At 42.2% G+C, this 23,785-nt stretch overlaps 2 protein-coding genes across 4 annotated transcripts; both read right to left on the reverse strand.

Annotated features, from left to right (window-relative positions):
• Nucleotides 1-12,204: 12,204 nt before the first annotated feature.
• On the reverse strand, nucleotides 12,205-16,374 carry si:dkeyp-69e1.8 (uncharacterized protein LOC100001340 homolog). Its single transcript, XM_027003335.2, has 4 exons — nucleotides 16,099-16,374; nucleotides 15,549-15,636; nucleotides 14,177-14,343; nucleotides 12,205-14,003 (listed from the first exon to the last, which is right to left on the reverse strand). The coding sequence occupies exons 2-4, from the start codon at nucleotides 15,631-15,633 to the stop codon at nucleotides 13,134-13,136; spliced, it is 1,122 nt and encodes a 373-aa protein (XP_026859136.2). The 5' UTR covers nucleotides 15,634-15,636; nucleotides 16,099-16,374; the 3' UTR covers nucleotides 12,205-13,133.
• A 277-nt stretch (nucleotides 16,375-16,651) lies between these two features.
• Nucleotides 16,652-23,405, reverse strand: hmgxb4a (HMG box domain containing 4a). Of its 3 annotated transcripts, none has more exons than XM_027003415.2 (13): nucleotides 23,347-23,405; nucleotides 22,299-22,389; nucleotides 22,104-22,213; nucleotides 21,496-21,574; nucleotides 20,394-21,032; nucleotides 19,849-20,079; nucleotides 19,568-19,737; nucleotides 19,341-19,422; nucleotides 19,080-19,144; nucleotides 18,879-18,978; nucleotides 18,475-18,650; nucleotides 17,652-17,774; nucleotides 16,652-17,553 (listed from the first exon to the last, which is right to left on the reverse strand). In XM_027003415.2, the coding sequence occupies exons 2-13, from the start codon at nucleotides 22,333-22,335 to the stop codon at nucleotides 17,509-17,511; spliced, it is 1,857 nt and encodes a 618-aa protein (XP_026859216.2). In that variant the 5' UTR covers nucleotides 22,336-22,389; nucleotides 23,347-23,405; the 3' UTR covers nucleotides 16,652-17,508. The 3 variants fall into 3 exon arrangements, with proteins under 3 accessions (XP_026859216.2, XP_026859215.2, XP_026859218.2); XM_027003414.2 differs by having other exon boundaries at nucleotides 22,074-22,213; XM_027003417.2 differs by lacking the exons at nucleotides 16,652-17,553; nucleotides 17,652-17,774 and adding an exon at nucleotides 17,859-18,206 and having other exon boundaries at nucleotides 22,074-22,213.
• Between the last annotated feature and the right edge of the window lie 380 nt (nucleotides 23,406-23,785).

Raw genomic sequence — 23,785 nt, forward strand, 5'->3', positions numbered from 1 at the left:
CTTCCCTGCACTCAGAGGCATGTTGGGGCCTTTGGAATTTGCATTCTCTGGCATACCCGACTTCACTTTTTCATCAGTTTGAACTATTCAGTTATATATCAATCCTTTCTTTATGCCACTTTTCTCTGTTCTTTTTATTGAGCTTGTCTGTGTGTCTCGTGCGCATGCTCTCTCTCTGAAAACATGGAGTCTCCATGCACCAGCACTGGGTCTAGTGCTTAAATGTTTGTCACATATTGAAGTAGAGTGTGTATTCAAACACGCATGTGTGTATACGTATGTTTCAGGAAAGGGGATCCTCACACCCCTCATTACCCTTCTCGCCGTTTGCTCTCTTGCTCAAGTGTGCCAGCAGATGACAGCGGCATACTGGAAGAAAGCCACCCAGAAGGGGCATGAGCTCACTACTCAGCCACGTTCACCACCAACAGCTAGGGCAGTGCAGGGGGAGTCGTGGCAACCAGACGGGTGTAAGAGAGATAAGGTGGTTTAGAAAGGTCTACAGCTGAGCTGCTCCTTTTAAAAGGAAGTATTTGTTTGCGTTTGTAGAAATGCTTGTTTTCCTTCCAAATTCAGCCATTCATTGCACAAGAGTTGAACTGACTGCTGTTCCCTATGCAGAAAGGCCCCAATTGTCACCACCTGTTCCCAACCTCCCAGAGGAGTGAGGGGCCTAGAAAATATCAAAATATCCCTCCTGCTCTGATCCATTTGGATTTAATCCTGATCCAATCAGCCTCATTATAACATCTGAGACCAAAAAAGGCAAGCTGTATTTTTACAGCATGTCCGGATATGATGTATTCCAACGGGCGGTGCTTCCCCGCTACCTCCACCACTGCCTGCCTTTCCCTACCCCAACAGAGTCTCTCTGGCTACCCTCTATGGCACCCAGCTGCATTCATGCAGATGGTGCCCTGATGCCCATTCTTGTTGCCTCGGCCCGGTGCCCCCAGGCTTCAGAAGGAAGTCTCTGTTTTCTTCTTCCTCTTCATCAGGAGGCATAGGCATGGTGTGCCTACCACTACCACGTTGAACTGCTAGGCCTATTCACCCTCCTGTCCCATCAGAGTCAGCAGACATCCGCCAGTAAGACTTGTTCCAGAAGCAAAAACGATTTTTCCTGAAAATACACTCACGCAATCAAAGCAGCAGAAATGGGTGACGCCATCTAAGACAAACCCCAAATCCCCATCCCAACCCTGGCCCTCCCCTTAACCCTGACTTAGACTGCGTCACGCCCAAACTAGATCCATTAACAGAGCCCTGTCATGCATAAAAAATGGCTGTCATTTGATCAGAAACCAAACGGGAAGTATAATTAGCATGAGGGCAGGAAGGTGCCATAGCTGGGTCATTGTGTCCTGGGCTTTGATTGGAGCTATAGTGTTTCTTAAAAGGTTCCAGTTCATAGACTTGACTATGGTAAGCCCAGGCTGGTTACTTCTAACAGATCTCAGTGCAAGTCAGAGCACTACACTGGCCATTGCCATAGTAACAGAATGGGGATTGGAAAGGGCAACAGAAGCAATGTCCTAATATAGGGGATCATTCTTTTGTTAATGTGTCTAATAACCCCAAGCTTTTTCATCTCCTCTCTGTAATGTCAGCAGTGGTGGATAGACCTGGACCTGGGTTTTTAAAGAGCACTGGAAAAAATCCCAGTGGCAGTTCACGAGCTGGACCAGATAGATCATGGCTGCCTGCCAACCCTCACGTTTTGCATCAGGCACAAAAAAACCCTCCTATTTATCCTTGTCTGGTGCTTAATCCAATAGCCCAACCTCAAAGTGTGCTGGCACAATTTTTCTGTAAAACCCATTCTACCCTGTTCAATCACAACTTTAAAATCTTCCTTAAAAATGCCTGCCACCCATTCAGCTGTGAGATTAATATGCCAGGCTTGTTCTCACTCTCTATGTGGTGGGCCTATCAGAGGCCTGGGGGGCTTTATATAGCCATTCACCAGAGCCTAAACAGTGAAAAGCCTGTGCCCTCAGACTGAGTAGCTGCTTTGCACTGTACCACACACATTAAAGCATCCTGAAACTGCATTGATCAGTGTATGGATCAGCAAGACTGCAACAGTGCCCTGCCTCCCGAACTCACGGCAGGCGAACATGCACTTCATCTGTCGCCGCTGCCTCCCTTGGTGGTCCCTGGTGTAAGCTATATTTTTCCCCTCGCCTTTCTCTTTACTTTTTTTTTATAGCAAACAGAAAATTGTTCCTAATTCACTGTTGCTAGAGGGGGGTAATTTGCGGCTTTTGGCAGACCGTTGTAAGCCTCAAATTTAAAAAAGCTGCTGTGGGGAAGTTGTTTTTTACAGACATGCAGCACAAGCTTTAGCAGCAAGAGAGACAAAATCCAATCACTGTCATACATCTACAGGGCAAACACAATTAAGGAGAGGAGGCACGTGCATTCAACAGGAAAGCGTAAGCCTGTGTTCATCTCAGTAGAGATGATGAAATTCTTGTTGAACACGATGAAATCCTTGTAACTCTTATATATGGCTCCCTAAAAGCTCCAAGTCCTGGTAATATTGGCCATTATTTTGGTGTCCAATAGAGTTAAAAGAATATATATGAATCATGGTGGTATTTGGAATTTGATCAGATTCTGCTATGGAAAGGTTTCTAGATTTGCTGTTGTGGTAGATAGAGGATAGATTGCAGGAGAAGTTTGGTCTATAACTTGGTGTGTGAGTGCAGCTCTTTCTAAAAGAATCTCTCCTTCCTTCTTAGTATCATTATCTATTATCTATTATTCTTTTCTCTGTCTATTTTTATACTGGCATGTTATTCATATCTGCTGCTCGTTTTTTTCTCTCTGTCCACATCTCTTGTTCCTTCCCATGCATCTCTGTTTATCTCTTTCTTATCTTCTCTCTTTCTCTCTCTCTCTCTCTCTCACACTCATTCCTTTCCTTTCCTCACGAGAGTGCTAAAGTGTTTCGTGTGTCTCTAATTCCTGCATGGTTTTTCACTTCCACAAGGTTGCGTCAATACCTCGGGTGTTTAAACACTTAAAGAAGGTTTAAGGATTGGGAGGGGCTCGGTGGGCTCAGGGGAGTTAGGTGGGGGGGGGGTGCTTGCAGTTATACATTAACTCCGCATCACCCAAGGGCAATGTAAAAGCTGCCCTCGGAGTGAAATAAAGTCAATAAATAAAATGAGGCCTTGTCAGAAGTCTGGAAGAGCTTTAGACGATGTGAACACAGGGAAAGACACTGTGTTGAAATTTGTGCCACTAAGCTGGAAGGGTGTCTGCTGTGGAGCTCAGAAACATTCGAGCAGTTGTTGTATGCCAGTAACTAATGACAGTGGGTGTGCTGCTTATATAGCCAAATGTAGCAGAGCATTTGAGCCTTAATAATCCATTTTGCTGAATGACACGATGCACTTGCAATCTGAAATGGGAACACCATCATAGAGCACGATGTTCTCTGTGCCCACTTCAACTGGTGTGGTCTCCAAGCACATTTGGACCTTATGAGGAATTCAAATCGCAGTGATTTGCAAATAATACTACCAAGCCATAAATTAGGAGATTACAACTACAGCCAATTTATTAATTGCACAATCCCTGAAGCACAAGAATAAGTAATCTGCCAAAGCGATAAGGAGTTCTTTTGTTGCACATGTAGCCCTTCCGACATCTGCTGCAGGAAAGCAGGATAGCTGAAGCACTATCAAATTCAGACCCCTGGGCCAAAGTAGCCCTCTAATAAACCTACAGCACAAACAATGACACCACTTTAGCCAGTCTTTTCACAGACACGCTGCCGTTGCACTAAGTAGGGGTGGCCCATGGTTCACTCCAAAGCTCTGGTGATGGATGGGTCCCCTGGAGGACCTTGCAGGTGTTGCGTGGGCTGGGCGATATCACACACCAAATCAGGCCAAGTGTTGTTCTTCCCTGATTGAGACGGATGGGGACGAGCATTCCACGCGAGCACATGAAAGCGGTGGGAGCCAAGGGCTGCTCTTGTTGGCCGTGACACAGGCTCTGTACCTTACCCAGCTGCAAAGAGCCGCACAAAGGTGAAAGCTCACCTCTTATCTGATTATCTAGGGCATCTGAGAGGGCCAAAGGTCACGTTGAGGAGTGGGCACCAGGGCATGGCCAAATATGTGTGTTAAGTGTTCAGTGCAAGACATCACATTTGTGAAATGCTATTTTAAACCAGGTTAGGTTCACATGTGCTGGAGCTCCAAGACTGGCAACAGGTCTTAATAGTCTTCAAACTGTTCTTTAGTCAACAGACTACTTGATGTAGCCTTTTCCTATTTACATAGCAGTTTCATGTGAGCATGGCCTTGTTGTTAGATATGGTCTTGAAATAGACTTGCATTACCTTGGTCTTGGTCTTTTGATTATTTATGCCTGAGCACTTTTGATCCTGACCAGTCCATGTGGTCAAAGCAAATTTCAGTAGCTAGTTTTTCAGCACACATATAAAGTTACGCCATGCTTTTCATTGGTTTGAAACATGAAGCAGTTTAAAAAATGAGTATACTATAACATTTACAGTGTTCTAGTGCAGTGCTAATATAGCTGCTAAAATAATGTTCAAGTTTCATTACACCATATTTACAAGCCCATGGCATGGATGTTTCAAATGGCAGTCTCTGGAACCCCATGAACTTCTGAAAATTCTAACAAGGTTAAAATGTCACCATACTCTCTAAGGAATGGCAACATTTACCCTTCCTGCCAAGAGTCTGTAGATCACAGAGTAACCACTTCCTTCATAGCTCACCTCTCTTGGCTAATTTACTTATTCCTATTCACTCCTGCCCCCTGCGCATTCTCTCAGTGACACTTGGGAAGGTACAGCCTCCACCTGAACCGTACTTCTCTCCTTATTTAAGGCAGGTTCTGCCCACGGCATGGCCCCAGGAGTCCTGTAAAGCAGCTAGGTTTGTGTTTTGTCAGCATGTCTTAGGACGAGCTGCCGCTCGTAAAGCGGCTGCTCTGAGGGCACAAAGGGTTCTCACACGCTGTAAAAATGTGAGCACTGCAGCGAAAGGAAAATATAGACCTGTGCATGTGGGAACACCTTGGGAGTAGTGAACGTAGTGATCCCTGGGAATGTATGCCGTTCCGAGAGGTCATGCTCCATAAACTCTCCTCCCCTTGCTCTCAGGTAAGACTGGGTCTCGTACTCATAGAATGAACTGAGACACAGTCACACGAGGATGACAGGTGCCAACACAGGGAATGTGGAAAAAGTGTTAGAACCTCAATTTTGTTACACCTGAAAGCACTACAGAAGATTTATTTGAACAGATGTGTGCCTTAATTGGTATAACCTCTGGTCCCACTTGGCTAAAATGAGCTAGATTTTCTTCTGATAAGGAAAAACTCAGGCAAATCAGATAAACAGGAGCATATAACAAGAAAGCAAGTGATGACACAAAGACATTTAGGCAATTTGTTAAATGTGTCAAACAAATGTGTGTTATTTCTTAGCATTAAACAGAAAGGCGCTGTGTAAATGTTGAATAGTTTGTGTTGCTGTTGCCGCAAAAGGTATGATGCTGGAGCAGCAACGCAGTAGGAGATCCATGGAGCACGTGGTAGTAAGTGTAGACATTGAGCCATAAAGTGCCCAAATTTATGTTCTGAAGAGAGGAGTAAGATCAGGGGGATCTGCTACAGAAAGAGGTGTGGAGGGGTCGCTGGTGGGGAAAGTCAGGAAAAGGGGGTTTAGGCAGCATGGAATGGGAGACAGCGAATGTTTAGATAGAAGAGGGGGGAAGCCATGCTAATTTATACACTGCTAATTTGAACCAGGACACCCCTTGCACCTGAGACACATTCCACTGAGCATAGATGTGGGAGGTGGAAGACTAGAAGGAGGCTCTGTGTGTGTGTGTGTGTGTGTGTGTGTGTGTGTGTGTGTGTGTGTGTGTGTGTGTGTGTGTGTGTGTGTGTGTGTGTGTGTGTGTGCTTGTGTGTGTGTGTGCGTGTGCGTGCATGCGTAAGTATATGTCTTTCTCTGCAGTGAGGTGTGTGTGTAAGTGAGTTAGTAATAGGTGTGGGAGTGTGTGTGTGTGTGGAACACATGCAGAGGGCTCTGAGGCTTCAGACATGTAGGAAGGCGAGTGAGGGTCACTGTCAATGCTGTCTTTGTTAACGCCTCTAATGCCACACATGCAGCAGGGTGGTCTGCGTGTGTCAGGGACTGTGCTGCCGTGACAGTCCCATGTAATCGTTCATAGAAGGACCACCCTGTATGTCACACATACAAACACAAATCCCTCAGTCAGTGTGAAAGAATGAAAGTGTATCATCAGATCTCTGTTCATGTTTACATAGAGACAGATGGATATGGTACTAAAATTCTTGCTGTACCTCAGATGATGTGTGGTAGTCAAGTCTTCCATTAAGGTATTAGTCCTAATAATGGTAAGAATTCCATGGATGCAGCTAGTCAGAGCTATATTGTATTGCAGCTTGTTTGGTGCAGGACTTTGGGACTTTGATTATTGTCTGTTAGTGACTGGAGATACTGAGCAGATACTGGCATCACACTATGTCCCAGCTGTAGTTGGACTCTTCCCACTGTAGACTTATTGAATTCCTTCCTCTTTGCTGGGTTATGCAGCCTATTGATAAAATGAAGTGTAGAATCACTGCAAAGTGATGTGCTGTCATCATCATCCAAGGTCTCTTTTTAATCCAAGAATGCCTGTATAAATCCCAGGAGGGAAAAAAGGCCAGATAAATAGATGAGTGGAGAAAAACCAAATTCCATGAAAAACAAAAACACAAGCCGGGTTGAAAGACAGCGGTAGAAGTCAGACATATGGAGAGCATATTGGGCACAGAGGTTCAATCACACAAATGCTACATTCTCACTATTCGCTATTATAATCTTTTTTTTTGTCCTTCTTTTTTGAAATAAGAAGAATTATTACAGAGGTTCAGATGTGGTGGAGGGTGTTTTGTCTTCCCTAAGGAAGGCCATGTCACTTGGGAAGTTTGGGAAGCTTCACTTTTGTCACTATCTTTTCCAATTCCATCAGATGTCTTGATGGACAGCTTGATAGTCTGCACACATGAATGAGTTTGAGTCTGGGGAGACACGCAGAGTGACACATGCAGCTTCCCTGTGGTTTCCATATAGACATTTGTCCTCTTCGATTTGTTTTGTTTTTTTTCCACCATACATCTATTCTAAGCGCCTGACTCAAAGCACTTCAAAGTGGCCACAGTATGTCTGCTTCTTCCTCGATTTGTCTCACCCAAAGGCACGCGCATGCAAATGCACACACTTCTCTCTGTCCCATCCTGATGGCCAGGGACCACAACACAAAACCAAGGACATCTGTATAATGCCTGTGTAAAATAGTAGGTAATGATCCTTTCATACTGTACACAGGTTTTAACATTAGCATCTTTTTATCTTTATAAGCCTAGTTATTCATCTGTAAGTGATAGAAAATGAAGTCCCAATGTTTTAAATGAAATTATAGATTCTTCAGTCAGTTTTTATTCATAGATCAAATTCAAACCTAAATAAAGAACAAACACAAAATGATTCCTCTAATGTAGTTTAAAAAGACTGATTACTGGTGATTATTTCTGCAATCTGTTACTTCTTAGATATTGAAGATAGGAAAGCCCTCATATTTCTCATTCACTGATGTGAAAAACTCCACTAATATCTTGTTGGCACTTTTAGTTAGTTGGGATGGAGACTTCTTTCACAAATAAGGAACAATATTTGCAGAATGTGTTTGTAAATCCTCCCACCCTTAAACAAAACAGTCCCTGGAGATTTCCACCCTTGCTTTTTTAATGCAATAGCTGTCATTACTACTCCATGGTTTTATTTCACTCTCACTCCCACTCATGCAGAACGCTTCCTTTCAAAGGGACCACACTGCAAATCAGAGGCCTGGCTTTTGGAACCCAACACTGCCTTTTCTCTCAAGCTGACGCCGAAGGTCTTTCTGCCTCTCTGGCTCTCATTTTTGGGGGCCGTTGGGTGCTCGTGGGCTCTATTTCTTCCACGCCAGAGGTGGACCGTGTCCTAGCGTAACGTGATTCGAGTGGGACTGCCGCCGAGCGCTTTGCTGCGGCACTGCACAGTGTCCCTTCTCTTCACAGCCCTCGTCAGCTCAAGGCCCCACACGTGCATGTTTTGCATTTGCTCCCTTTTGAAGCAACTTGACGAGAGAACCAACAATAAGCCGTCAAGCCGATCCGGGGTGTCTTTTTGAACGACTGCTGTTTTTTGTCTCAGCCTTTGGTTATAGCTTAACTGCTCATTTTGATAACTTATTAATACTTGGCCACCGGTGTGGGACAAAATGTCCTGCCGTCTGCTCGATTTAGCCATAATGTGGGTCTCTACTTTGAACATATCCATTAGGTCTCAAAGCAGTCCTTCCTGTGGTCATTCCATTGTCTTCCTCGCTCCGGGCTTCTGATCAACCAATTTCATATGACTCAAATGATCCGAGCCATAAACCGCACGCCTGCACGTTGACTGAGCTGACATCGGACGTCGCGACATATGATCCGTCACCTCTCCCCTTCGTCTCCCACTAATGTGGTTGTGGGTAAGATTAAGGTCCGATCTGCCGTGCTGGGCATGAGGAAATGGAGAGTTCCCCCCACCAGAACCACCCTGCATTAGCTCAGCTCGTGGCTAGTTCCAGAGCCCATTCCCAGTGCGGGTTAACGGGAGGAACAGTGTGCTTGCTTTGGCCTGACCCTTAGCTACGCTCACACCGCAAGACGGGGTCCGTTACAAAGAGCGGGGGTGTCTCTGCCGTATGTTCAAACATGGCCCGCGTTCCCCACCTCCTCAACTTCAAACGAGTTTCGCCGCACCAGTGGCACTTGTCAATTAGTGAGGTCAGCACGATTAATCAGGCAGAGCTTTGCTTGGAGCTAGGCTAAGTCCCCGGTATGTAGTGATTTAGGGGAAAAGCTTTTAGTCTTCACATTAGTCTATTTTTGAAATCTCTCAAGGCCACATTCATGGGAGGTGTGTGTGTGTGGTAAAACCGCAATGCTCTTTAAAACTCGAAGACATTTTCTCACTCGCTTTCACGTGCACCGCGCCTTTTGAGCTGCTCTACTGTGTGTTGGAGGGCGGCTCATTATATGTATTTGCCTCTTGTCCATTAATAGTTATCTAGTCTTCCGTGAGGCAGGGCTTTAATGCATTCGTTTTCATCGGTACCAAACTCCCCAGTATTTGTTCACGAGGTCGCGGGCCTGTGTGTACACGTGGGTACGCTCGCAAGACAGCCTAAGCCTCTCTGCTCAGGTTTCTACCGCGCATTTGGCACAACGCAAGTTCAACTGATGTGAATAGCTTGTAGAACTAGTGTGATTGGCTAGATGCATATTTCCCTGGTCATTTCCCTGTCTGCCAATAAGATTCTAACTGCCAGTGCAGCTAATTCTGCACACAGTCCATGCTGTGCCATGAATCATTGTATCGCAAACCTAGTGACAAGTGAGAGCCTGTAAAATGTTGTTGTGTAGGTTGTGGTTTTCATTTGGAGAACGCTGTATTTCTTCACCTATTATCTTTGGCCCAGACCTTATAGAAGTAGTAGTGTCAGGGCATTTTTGTGATGCCTTTCTAACTTTGAAGCTTTTGCTTTGTATCCCATGGTAGTCTTAAACTTGTGTTTGTTATTCCAGGTGAAACTGCACGCACTCTGCCATTTTTCTTTATTTTAAAACAACCGGGCATGGTTCATGGTGTGCTAGTAGCTTATTCCTTCAGACTGCTATTATTATTTTCCGTTTATTTTGCTATGGGGGCAAACAAAAACTTGATTGCCACCGATTACCAAGTCTGACTGTACTTCGGTTAGAAGGCAAATCTCTAAAAAAAAATCAAGAGCATTTTTTTTCTCAATATGTAACCTACTTCTCATGTGTTTGTCATTAGTCACGGACAGAAAAGCAATAAATAAACAGCCATTTTACAAAGTGACATTTTGCCAGATTCCCATAAATGTGAACGGGCTCGAACCGTGTTTGCGTATACAAATGGGCCTTCAGCGTTACGGATTGAATCTCCTTTTGGGTGTGGGTTATGATTTATTATTAATTTGGCCTTAAGTTTGATCCGTGCTTATTCGCTGCTTGAAAGCCACACACGAGGACAGAACATGGACGTTAAGCAGAGGCTTTCACTGTAAACAACTGCAGACAGCCACATCCACACGCTACAGTGAGGAACATTAATATAGCACTAATGGGGAAAAGATGAGAGGAGTCCAGCCGGGTGGAGTCCACTCGGACTGGCCACTGGACACCATAGTATTTTAGAAGAATAACACGGTTTGTAGTGAATCACCAGCGGTATGTTTTGGCCTGAGTGCATGTAACCACGCGGTCAAGCAACTGTCAGATTTATGCCACGTGAATAAAATATTCGCATGGTACTTTTTAATACATAATTCGGCGACCAACAAATATGACATAAAATAATTTTCTATATGGGGGCGGCATGTCTGCCGAGTGCAGACTGCAATGGTCAAACACAACCATTTCTTCAAAAGCCTAGGTTCAATCCATTATATGATAATATAGCCTAACTAGGTCTATGCGATTTATTAGCTTTCAATTTCCTATTTTTCTGACTAAATAACTACTCAGTATTCTTCATTAGCATTTCCAACGTGGTGTATAGAGTGTGTTCTTGCAGCTGAACCTGACCGCTGTATGCGCTTCGGGGAAAAAGTGTGTCATCCTGTTTATTTCCTTTTGGTTTTTGGCCTTTTCCAGCCCACGGGGCGTGATGATAACATAGAAATATTGCGGCACCCGCAGTCGACTGCTCCTCTCCAGTGATAGGACCGCAAGGCCCTCGCAACATTTCAGCTGTATGGTGAAGCGACATAACTTCTTGTGTCTGCGTTAATAATGGGTCACTGGTGATTACGCGAGCTACTACGATTTTGGCCGGCATAGTGCACACGAGCACAAATCAATTCGGTTCTCGAGGACCGATGTGCATGTGCCCTGAGGGAGGTAACCCTTAGCGCCTCTACATATGTTGCAGTTGTATATTTTTACTTGTTTGTGCTGAGGGGCGAACACACACACCGAGTCCTGTTGCGGGGTGTTTGTTTTATCTATTTCCTTTGTCCGTCTCTCTCAGTTTTTTCTCATATTAATTCACCATCTCCTCCTTTCCACTCTTTCCATTACTTCTCCCGCTCCTAACCAATGTCTCTCCTTCATTCTGTCGTCTCTCTTTCCCTGTCCTCTGCCAGACGTATGTCCAATAGGACAGAATAATATTTGGACAGGTGTTCCTTTTTAAACATGCTATCCACAAATCCAAGCTTGCAGGGGACCACACTACATCATTCCTGTATTTCCCTTCTTTAAAAAAAAATAAATCTAAGGGAACACGCATAGGCTACGGTACAACCTTGCACACTGATTGTTAATCTGTATTGTTCTCCTTCCGTAATCCCAGACAATAAATATGTTTTGCACCAATTTTCCATTATTTTTTAAACTTTCTTTTTGTTTCCAACAACTGCTGAGACCACATCTGGAAGACAGATGTGTATTCAAGAGCAAGTTGCCTCTCAAGCTCTCTCGCTTTCTCTCTCCACCTCACCCTTTCACTCTTTCCCCTTAGAAACATGAGAGCAACTTCTTTCTCGTCTCTCTCCCTGGGTGGACCACCCACGTATGGAAACGCCTTGCTGTAGAGAAGGCTAGAATACAAAGATTTTTTTTTTGACTGATGGCTTTAGCAGACTATCACTTACATCAATATCAAAACCATAACCTGCCCCGACAAACAAGGGAGTGTAAGAGCAAAGGGAATAAGTGACCGAGTGTACAAAGCAGGCATGCTGTTAGAGGAGAGCTATAATTCCACATCTCTGCCTGATGGCTTTCGCTAATGGCCCCAGACACCCTCTCTGAACTTACCCTCACATCTATCTCACGCTCCCACAAATAAAGCCTGAAAATTAGACCCACTACTAGTGTTTCTATAGCTCATGACCTTAAAACCATTACATGTCTTTTAGTTCATTGGGATGAATTCATCCCTTCCATTTCTGTTGTGCATAATTTTTTCATTGCTTTTTTTTTTGAGCCTCAGTCACTTCAGACAAAAACTTTGTTCACGAAATGTGTAAAATCAAGTAATTCATCAATTAATAATGAGCAAAATGAGCAGCAAGATTCTCATGAGTTATTAGTGGATTACTTAAATTATTTAGTTTTATTTTTATGTTTTCATACAGCAACAAAAAGTGTTTTGTAATCCATTTGTAAACAAATCATATACTACAAAGCAATAAGATGTTGACAAAAGACCGGTGGAATACAGATGTTCTTCACTGTAGAACAAAAAGCTATTTAAACAGCATGTGTTGTATGTTTAACATGGGACAGGGATCGCTAATGCAGCAATAGAACAGCTTCCACACAGCGTGTTGTATTCTAATGTTAACTGCAATTAGTTACACGCTTATAGAAGTTATTTAAAAAAAAACAATACAACCTGTACAAATTTACAGTACGTGCAGTAAAAATGACTGTGATAGAAATTTCAAAGCACTGTTATTTAAATTGGTGTTCCTGTTGAAGTGCATGACGAGTTAGCATAAACATGAGCATTGGGGTTGTGTGTGTACTGTACCCTATGAAACAGTTTATCCTATAAACACCTTTTAAATCCAGCCATTATTTGTCATGTAAAATGTTTTAGGTCTGTTCCAACAATAATATTCTTCTCTTCTCTCTTTTCAAGAGATAAGCACCACAAAATACCCTTCTACCATTGACCAGGCATTTCAAAGTCGTGTAAATAAATGAACAGGCTCAAACCTGTGCGGTTAACAAATTTTTCTTGCAAACAATTTCACTTTGTATCATTACTGACAATAGTTTCTACTTTGGTAAGTGCTTGATTATCCCAGGCATTATATAAGTTTTATATTAAGTGAATGTAACTCTTTTTAGCTCAAAAACCTACTCATTGTATAAGAACCAAGCTTGAAAACATACAGTAAACTAATGTAGATTGTTCCATTTGCTCACCTGAGCCCATAGCTTTGTATGAATTTGGGTCTTTGCTAAATTTATGTTCCATAAAGTGTTCTAATGCATATAAGTTATTTTGATTTTGTTTTCTGGGTTTTCTTACGTCTGCCTACCTCAGTGGCCACAGAGCCCACTGTAGCCCCCATTGCGCCTCCAAACATCCCCCCAATGAACATCCCTACAAAGGAACCAATTAAAGTGCTGCCCCTCACCAGGCTGGGCAGCCAGAGCACCCAAGAAACAATGGTATCCCACATCCAGTGCAAGAACGGGGGTGGGGGAGCGGGGGGAGACTCACTGAGGTCCTCCTCTACCTCCAGATCTTCTGTTTTTCCCTCAGCTTCCTCCTCGATCCTTTCCTCCTCTGTCAGTGAGTCTTCCTCCTCTGCACCTCTTTTCCTCCTCACAATGGACAGATCTTCCTCTTCACTCCTTTCTGCCCACTCCTCAATTCCATATCTCTCCTTCGCTCTCCCCTCCATCCGGAAGAGTGGAGGTAAGGTGTAGAATTCCTCCCCACTCTCTTTCACCATCTCATCGACCTTCTCCATCAGCTTCTCCACACTGTCTCTCTCTTTTGCCCCGATCTCCCCTTCTGCTCCGAGCCCAAACACATGGTAGCGGTCCCCACACCTCTCCACCAGTTCCTGCAGGTCTGTGCGCTCTGTACTAAGGTGGTCCTCCAGGGTTTGATCCTTTGGAAGCTTGTCTGTGTGAGTGAAGAGAATAATTGTGTGCTTGCTTATAGCTGCTCGGCCATATACCTTCTCTAAGGCATCTAGAGTTTGGAGCTCCAGTTTGTTTGACTGATGCACAGAGACACACAGGAGGAATGCATGGGGTCCCGGGGCAGACAGGGATTCACAGTGAGCAAGCTGGCGCCGCACTTCCTCTGGGGAGCACTCTGAGTAGAACCAGTCGGGAGTGTCCACCACAGCAAGCTGAAACAAATAGTCAAAGTTGATACTGAGGAATCAATTAAACTTGATATTGAGCAAAAATTATCAAAAGGGTCAATTATAATACATACAAAATAAAAAATTTAAAATGTGGCATTTCTTGTAAATTATGATTTAAAAAATGGCAGAATTGTCAGGAAGATGTGACCTCTGACCTGTCTCCCTGCCCTGGTCACACATTTCTTCTCACACTTCATGGTAACTGGTTTCTCAGAGGTGGTGTCACAGCGGGTTTCAAACACTGGGCAGCCGAGGACGGTATTACCCACACTGCTCTTCCCTGTGCCGGCCCAGCCCAGCAACACCAGCCTCAAGTCACCCTCTATATACATACATATACACACACACACACACACACACACACACACACACACACACACAAACAGCCCCCATATTTTTCATGGATGACTATTTCTGAACCGGTGTCAGTGGTGCTTTAAAGCAACTTTTGAAAAATGCAAGATAGGTTAATGCATTTATTTCAACACATATGATAATCTAAATTTAGAACCTCATTAATATATATTATTTTCAGCAACATTTAAGCAATTTGCTGTAACTATTTAAATTTTAAATTATTTAATAAATATTTAAAGGATTAAATATATATTTTACACTATGCAAATTCTGTTGTATAAGGGGATTTTTTTTCCAAACATTGTAATATTTCAAACAATTCAACACTGAACCATATGTTTTCAGATAATTTTCTTTATAGTTTGCAGTGAGTATTATTCCATTCTTTGTGAAGATCTTCATACACAAATTTGAACATTTCCAATATCTTGATCCAAACTTTAAAAAATCCATAAGGCAACAGCTGTTTTGTGGTCTTATTTGCTTTTGTTTATTTTAATTATTCATAGGCAGCAGGACTCTGAAAACTAAATTTTTAGTCTTTGCTTCTTTAAGAGGGTCTCAAGGCTTGGCCGCTTCCACGCCCTATGATGGAGCAACAGCACCATCTACTGACAACGGAGACACACCATATTGTTGAAATAATTAAGATAAATAATAGTCCCTTTTCAAATATATCGTTATCAAATAGCAGTTTAAGGATAACTAATACATTGCCAAATGTCAAATATCAGGCCAATATGTATGCTTTATTACAAAACAGCCTAAACTGATCCAATGGCATTTGTTAAAGCCAGGCTGGTTTTAGCCCTGAGCTAAGGTGTTGTCTTAAAGCTCCTGACAAAAGCTTATGCAGGTGTGCTTTGTACATATTTTCCTTTGTGTAACACAGCTTAGTTTTAATAGTTCCTCTCTCTCTTTAATGGTGCACTTCTTTCCAAGTTTTATAATATGTACCCTGATCTTCATTGGAACAACACTCAGAAGACACCAGGCCCTGTTTGGTGTACACAAAACATCAATACTTGCACAAAACAGTAATTGTACTTTCGACTCTACAGGTGCAATTCTATCTAACCCCCACAAAACTGTCCCTTGGCATGAGATATGACAGCGAAAGCATTAGTGAGGGTAAAACCACTAATGGTAACAGAACAAATGAACCTCTACCTTCTTCCACAGGATCACTTAGTCTGCTCTTCTCCATCTCCCCTTCCATCCCATGAGCTTTGCTCTGTGCTGTAGTGTCCTCCATGGTCTGCAGGTGAAACCACAAGGCACATCCAATTTGCAAAATGCAAGTTAAGAGCTTAATAAAGTACCTCTATTACGGCATAATACATGGTTATAACCACTATTGCAGTGTGGTGGGTGTGTGAGCAGTGTGGGAAAGAGAGGAGACAGAGGAGAGGATTGGCAGAGGAATGGAGGATGGGCTCTGCTCATATGACTCAGCACAACATAATTTGTATATACACCAAGCTCTACATTTAGAATATTGGACTTTCAGTACTTCAATGTTACAAGACCTTCCCATATATTCTACTTTCTGTTGATATAAAATAAGATAACATAGATAGGTTCTATATTCAGATATTGAGTCCTAGTTGTGTATTTTGATGCGCCATAATATGCCATTAAAGCTTAAAAAACAACCCCCAAAAAACCCCCACACTGAATAGTGACTAACAACACATGCTTTAAAGAGTTTAAAGCTTACCTCTGAGCGAGAGATTTGCGTTAGTGTCCTTGTGTTGTAGTGTGTTAGAGCTTTGTTCCACAGCACTTCCTCGTTCTCTTGCGACTACTGTGCTGTACTAGCAAAAAAAAAAAAAAAAAAAAAAAAAAAAAAAGCACAGGAGAAAGTCTCCTAGACACATGACTTTTAGTGCGTACTGTCTTTTTCCCCTCTCATGCCGTCTCTCTCACTCAAACTGTTCACTGGTTTGTATCTTAATGCACATCCATGAGAAACTGTTTTAAGTCTAAGCTTTGGGACCAGACACAGGAAGTCACACATAGCTAAACCATGTTGACTCCGCTCATTTTTTTTTCCTGTTCAAACATTCCGGTTTAAGGCGGGGTTTTTCTGAAGTACTGGACTAACTGTTAGTTTAGGCCAAAGGTATTATGCTAAGTTAGACGTCTTGTAAAGATAAATGTTGTTTATTTACGTGTCTTAACTGATGCGTCAAAATTCAAAATGCAAGCGGGGTGGGGTTGAGACGCTGTAGACATTTTAGAAATACCTATGCAAGTGAAATAACGAGGTGAACAATGCGATTTTTTTTATTCAAATGTTTGAACCCGAACGATAAAAAATATATATATATGTAATCCATAACTACTCCATTGGCAAACAAACGACTTCCTCAGTTCACCTGTCATCTAATGAACCCAGACACCAATTTCTTGCCGGTTTCGGCCAATGTGTTAATGAAAATGAATTACAGACATATGCTTATAAATGTAGGTATTTCAACTGTTTTGGTGACACTTTAAAAATGATTTCATACATACCTTTACTATAAACAAATTATAACATTTAAAATCATATTAAATTTTTACAAATACAAAACTCTACGTGAGACAATAAAATGACTACTGCAGTTAAACTGCTGTTTCTTTATATTAACTTAATGGTAAATTAATAAAATCAGCCTTGGGCCCTGACATGAAACTGTACACGTTTGCATAAAAATAAATTGCTCTGGATGTAATGAATGTATGTAAGTTCAATAAGAATACTAACAAATTCTCATACAAGACACACTCACACAAACATACACACATGCACAGACCAAAACATTGTTACTGTAAAACCCAGCGATCCCACAGTCGTGTTCTTCAAAATAGGATTCCTGATTCCTTCTTTTTAAAAAAGTACAATTAAAAAATATCTAATGTTTTAAAATTGCCTTTAAAAACCTGTCTATGACGATAAATGTCGTTTTTGACCCAGATTTGACTGGGCATGGCTAAAAAAAAACAACCAAACAAACAAACAAAAAACACCCTTCTGTCAGACTTTTTGTTTGATGCCACTAAAAGCGAGTCCTGTGTGGTGAAGGAGGCCTGCTTCTGGTGAAGTACAGCTGGGGCAGTGCCATCTGGCCTCAAGATAGAGGCTTCATAGTCCTGGCATTATGTAAGCTATATTGTCCAGGGTGTTTGACTGAAAAAAAAGGAAAAGCATGCTTTAGGCAAGTGTTTCAAAAGATGTCATGCTCACTAGCACATACCCTAAAAGTTAATCTTTTCTAAGCGTCTTACCAGGACACTGCGAGGACAGCCGTTGAGCTGGGGCACCTGGGCAGTGAGACAGGTCAGTGGACCAAGCGCACATAAAATGGAGTCTAAAAGGACAGAGAGGCTGCCGGACACTGCCACCATTCCCTACAGATAGAGGAGGAGCGAGGCCAAATTAGCACACACAGGCAGCGGCTTCTGCTCATGGATAGATACCCCTTGACTGTACACTATGAACCTGCTTCTGGCTTATTTACCATGCCCAGTTTATTCTAGACTATCCTCTATGGATGGAAGTTTGTTTGGTGGTGTGACTTCCTAGCTTTTGTGACATTGCTTCGATTACATCCTTCAAAAAAAAGAGACCAATAAATGTACAGATATATAGACACAGATCTTTATGTTCACTGTAGAGCAAGCGCTCTCCATGTTATATTAATATGGTTGGTGTATTACCCTTATGTACAGTGTGTAGATGTGCTGCTGTTATTTGTTCCATGAGCTCATTGCCAGTCTTGATTTTGTGTAGTGTAGTTTTATTCTCTTATTTGTTCTATTAGTTGACCAATGTTGTAAGAACTTAAAAAAACAAAACAAACGAAAGTTCATGTGATCACTAGACACAAAAAGTAACATGCCCACAAATCTCAATATCATTATGTGCTATGGTGTTGCTATCAACCCCCCCCTCCCCACCTCGAAAGAAAACCCACAACCCTTGCCCTTTCCATAACATGCCAACCTTAAAGATAGGTCAGACTATAAACATAATATAGAATAGTATAATAATAGTATAATAAGTCATTTTCTATGTAATTTGGCTTAAATCATTTTTCCATATGCTAACCTCGGTCTCTTGTAGCCGGTGGCCAATGAGGGAGAGGGACTCTCCCAGAAGCTGTAGGTGAGCAGCAGCATCAATGGGATCCACCTCTGGCACCCGTGCCGGAGAGAGAGACATGGCTAGAGAAGAGCGTCCTGCAGAGGTTAGCCCCGCCCCCAAGCCCACGCCCTTACTGGAGCCTGACATGGGGCACGACCCAGGAGACACAGAGCAAATCAACAGAGCAGAAGAAACACATGACACGCAGCTGCAGGAGACAAGGTACACTAACTATATACCAAGATGACTTGCATTTTAATCCAGTTTAGCTTCAAATGATAAACTGTTATGCATGTAGGACCAATAAAAAAAAGACCTCATTAAGAAATCATAGTAATGAAGCCACGTGTGCAGGTGATGGCTGCTACCTTTGCTTTTGCTCTCTGATGAGGAGCTCTTCTGCCTGATTGTAGAGGCCTCAGCTTTGTTCTGCTTATGTTGAAGATACTGAGCTTTCTGCTTCCAGACCTGCAGACACATGCAAGCATTATTCAACTGACAAGAACAAACATCAACACCACTCAATTTCGCCATGCAGTAGAAACAAGGTAGATTAAGCTGATTTTGACCTGCTTGTCTTTTTCAGGCAGCTGCTTCCAAACCTCTGCAAGCTTCTTACTCAGTTCCCCAAATACTACAGAGCAAAAGGACAAAGTAAAAGATGATGTACAGATGTTGGTATTGATGTGATGCTTCTACTCACTACATCAAACAACCCAAAACATGATTGCATCCCTTTATTCTGCAGCATGTCATTTTATAAAGTCAGAAACTGTCCATAAAGAGTGGTACTGAGAGAAAGAACTGCACGCGTTTCACTCAGCACCCACCGAGGCCAGGCTGCTCAGCATTTATATTGACCCTGTATTCTTTGCAGAACACCTGGTATGCTGTTGTATTCTTCTTCTTTGGCTAAATGAATCAAGCAGACACACATTAATATTACACAAACATAACACTGTGGATTCATGTGAGCAAGGTAAGTGCTATGCTGTTGATACTGGGACATGGTGCTCCGAAGTAGTGGCAGAATAAAGCTCAGAAGTCTCCATTTTACCTTGTCATGCTTGTCCCGCTCCTTCTCCTCTTTCTTTTTCTTCTTCTCAATCATCAGGTCACTGCTGTGATGATGATGGGAGGAGATTGGTGGTGGCATGGCATACATCACTCCTGAAGTGCTATGATTGGATGAGCTGTGAGAATGGGAGTGGCTTCTGGATGTATCCCCTGCCGAAAACAACAACAACAACAACGACAACCAAAATGTTTTTTTTTTTTTATAATAAATCTCATAATGGGGAAAAATGTTTGAGCTCCTGGAATGCCGGAAATGCTCACCTGTGTGCCCCTTCTTCCCGGCACTTCCTCCTTTGCTGTGCTTCTTCTCCTTCGAGCTTTTGTCCTTGTCCCTATCCTTCTCTTTTTCTTTTTTCTTTTTGCTCTTCTTACTCTTTTTCTTTTTTTTGGAGATGTGCGTGTAGGAGTCATCAATGACAAGCTCGCCTGCTTCCAGCTCCCCTCCTGAAGATGAACTGTCTCCTCCCAGTCCTAAAGACCCACCATAGTGCCCTAACAGGTAGGTTTTGTAATAAGAATACAAACAAATGCCAATGCATAATTAACCATTACATAAACCACAAGCAATTATCCAAGGTAGCAACCCTTACTTAGTATTATCTTTGCACATGACCCGATCATTAACTATATTTCCCTTTGCCAATATCATAAGTGTCTTATCAGAGTTAATCAACTGAGTGATAGTAGTATGTACTGGTAGTTAATCAGGAACGTTAGTATACAACACTACATAAATAGAGCTGTTTCCATGCATCCCAATCCTGACGCTATGCTAAGAATCATTGTGGTGGTGAGGTTCCTCTCACCCTCCACTTCCACTTCCTTCCCCACCACAGGCAGCGGCTCTCGACTGTGCTGCTTCTTCTTCGGCAGCTTGGACGATGTCGTCCGCTCCCTGTCCTTCTCCTTCTTCATCCCCCCTTTCTTCACACCAGAGGAGGAGTGGTGTCCCGAGGAGGAAGTGTGCAGTGGGAAGGAGAAGCCCTCATTAGGCCCCACTCCCTCGTTCTTCTCTTTGGGCGAGAGGATGAGCTTCATCTTCAGCCCCTCAGCCTCTCGGAGAGTGAGCGGTTCGCCCCTCCCTGCACCACCATGAAACAGGGATGATTTGGAGGAAGAAGATGAGGACGAAGAGTGCTTCTTGGAGGACAAGGACGATGCCAGTGGGCGGGAGTGGGAGAAGGAGTGACCACTTTTGTTTCCGCCTTCCCGCTTGCGGTCTTTGGAGGATGAGTGCGAGGAGTGTGGGGGGTAAGAGGGCTTTTTGTGCAGGTGGGGGCTTGGCTCAGAGCCCGTGGCCATAGGAGAGGTGATGGCCTGCAAGAGACCCATAGCGGTATCTGCAGAGTGGGCTGGCTGTGAGGAGGATGAAGATGACAGCGAGGGAGAGTGGTCGGAAGACTTGCGTTTCTTCTTATGAGGAGGAGGACCGGAGCCATGGTGGTCTGAGAAAATTTTGAATGCAAAAAGCTAAAAAAAAAAACTACTGTCATCTGTGACAATACTAGCTAATATTTTAAAACTATTACTTATGCATGGTAGAGTGCCATGTTGCTGCAGACATAAAGCAATTTTCACCAGGTATTAAAAATGTTTTGCAGTTTAAAAATATGATTGATTCCTATTCTAAACAGGTTTAGGCTAAGAACAAAGTATATTCCACCACTGTTCTGCACTCTTTTCTGTGAAATGCAGTATCAGGGTAACAATACATTATGCCTTAAGAATTGCTATAAAAATTGTAGAGAATTGTTATAAAAATAATACAGTGGAAAAAAAAAGGTTTTATCTAAATAGGTCAAATGAATTAATGTTTCTCTCTTCAAATATGCATATTAATTTTGTCTCTCTGACAATTTTTTAATTTGAATCATTGAGAAAACAATCTCTCCTCTCTGTCAAGCCTACCTCTGTAGTAGCAGTCATCACTCGAGTGCTTCTTCTTTTTCTTGTGTGAATCACCCCCCATCAAAAACAATTCTGACTCCTAATTATTAGCAAACAAATCAGGATTAGGTGAAGAAAAAAAAGAATGAAATTGATATCTAATGGCAAAAAATCCACCATTCTACCAGAAATTCACTGAAGCTACACTTAGAATACCAGATGCCACCTGGAATGAAGGGGAGTAAAATAAGATCGCATGAAGACCCCATTCAATCCAAATGCCATATCTATATAGGTAACGTTACATCAAGTTGCATGTTTTCCAATTTACCAACAACGTGATGAATACTATGTCACTGTGTTGGTGCTTAACAGGAGGCAGATAATAGTAGTTAATACACTATGCATAATACACAAATGTAAACAACCATGTAGTGTTACATTATGATTATAAGCAACATCATCATAGCAATAACATACATAGAAACTACTTAATCTACTCCTGCTTAGCAGACAACTTGACATGACCATCTAAGGAACTGCATAAGAGCAGTGCAACTTGATGTATACTGTTACCATATCTACCTCCCTGCTGTTACCTTGGAGCGTTTCTTGGAGGTTTTAAGCACCTGCGCTGCAATTTCTTCCTCTTCCCTCAGCAAGTCTTTATATGAACGTCTTTTCTCCCTCTGACTACGACCAGCCACTAGGCCAACTTCACCTTCCAAACCTGGCATCTCTAGAAGTTAAAAAGGGACATTACATATTTTCACAGCCTTTAGCACATGTGCAATTCAAAAGTAATGAATTCTGACTATTCTCACCCATCACTCCTTTCTTCTTCAGCTCCTCAAATGCCATGCTCACCGTTCACTCGACTGGGGTTTGACCAATCAGTGTCTTTGACTGGTAACCCTGTTGCATAATAAAAAGTCGTCAGTTAAATCTTAAAATTTAAGTCAAGTTTTAAAAATTCCTATGTGGCCACTTTGGTAAATAAATAAATAAATAAATTTCAGCTCGAAAAGTATTAAGGAAAGGTGGCTCTGGTATTATCCAGTCATTACAGAGTATAATGTACAATGTTAACTTAACCTGTTAGCTAACAAAAGAGCAAACCATTTTATAACGGCATATAAAATATTTAACTACTTGTAGCTAGACAGTTATACGTTTTAACAATATCCATTCCCAGCAGAAAGTTAGCTAGCTAGCGTTAGCTAGGTTGGACCAAAAGTTGACAACTTGAAGTATTGTCAAAGTTTTTCTTTCACGTCCAAGTACGGTATACAGTGATAAAGTATCTTAGCCTAAATTAGCGAGTTAGGAAGACCAAATACCGTTCAAATACAATTCTGGGTGTATTTTTTTTCTGTGACAACTTGCTACACATGGAGAGGTCTGAGACGGAAAAGCTGCGATACTGTGAGGATGAAAGATACATTTTGCGGTTACCAATTTTACCCCATTGTCAATACAGCCTAGCATCATGGTTTGCATCCAATCACACGAAACTAATTACTCGTGAAATTAAAGAGCGAACTGAAGTTCGTAGTTAATTGAGTGTATATTTCCCGCCTACTTTCGAAAAGATACACAAACACACCCCCTTCGCTCCATCGGGGTCTACTCTGCCTTGTTTGAAGTAAAGGGATTCAAACAGCTGAGGCTGTGCTACACGTAGCCGGCTAGTTCTGCGATGACAACCCGTGGCTTCCGCTCATGAAGGCCGAAACAGGGTTACAATTAAATAAATGAACGTTTTGCTGTGCGTTTCACCTCCTTACTACAGTACTGTGAATACAGTGCGGAAAGCAGCTTTTTTTAACAGAACAGAAAATTGCTTAATCTTGAATTAAATAATAAAATTACCTTCACCGATCCCTCAATTTAAACGGCGCCAGACGCCATCTTTGATTTCAGTCAACAACAAAGCGTGAAGCAGAGAGGAGGGTCTAGCAACCGAACCATCATATCCCAACAATGAATACCATCCGCTACATTTTGACATGAAAACAAGCGGTTACGGAAAAATCTAATATATAGTTAACTGCTATGCGGGTATTTAATATATGATTTGCAATATACAAACGTACAACGTTAGGTCATAAAAGACACAACGAACTGAATCGATTGAACAAATATTTGGGCATTTTTATTGTCAGTGTGGTACAAGTTTATACATTTGAAAAAATGGGGTACAGTGAACAATAAGGACTTTCAACAGATCTACATGCAAAACAGAAAGGCATATATATATATATATATATATATATATATATATATATATATATATATATATATATATATA

Source organism: Electrophorus electricus, chromosome 1 (genome assembly GCF_013358815.1).
Source record: "Electrophorus electricus isolate fEleEle1 chromosome 1, fEleEle1.pri, whole genome shotgun sequence".
NCBI lineage: Eukaryota > Metazoa > Chordata > Actinopteri > Gymnotiformes > Gymnotidae > Electrophorus > Electrophorus electricus.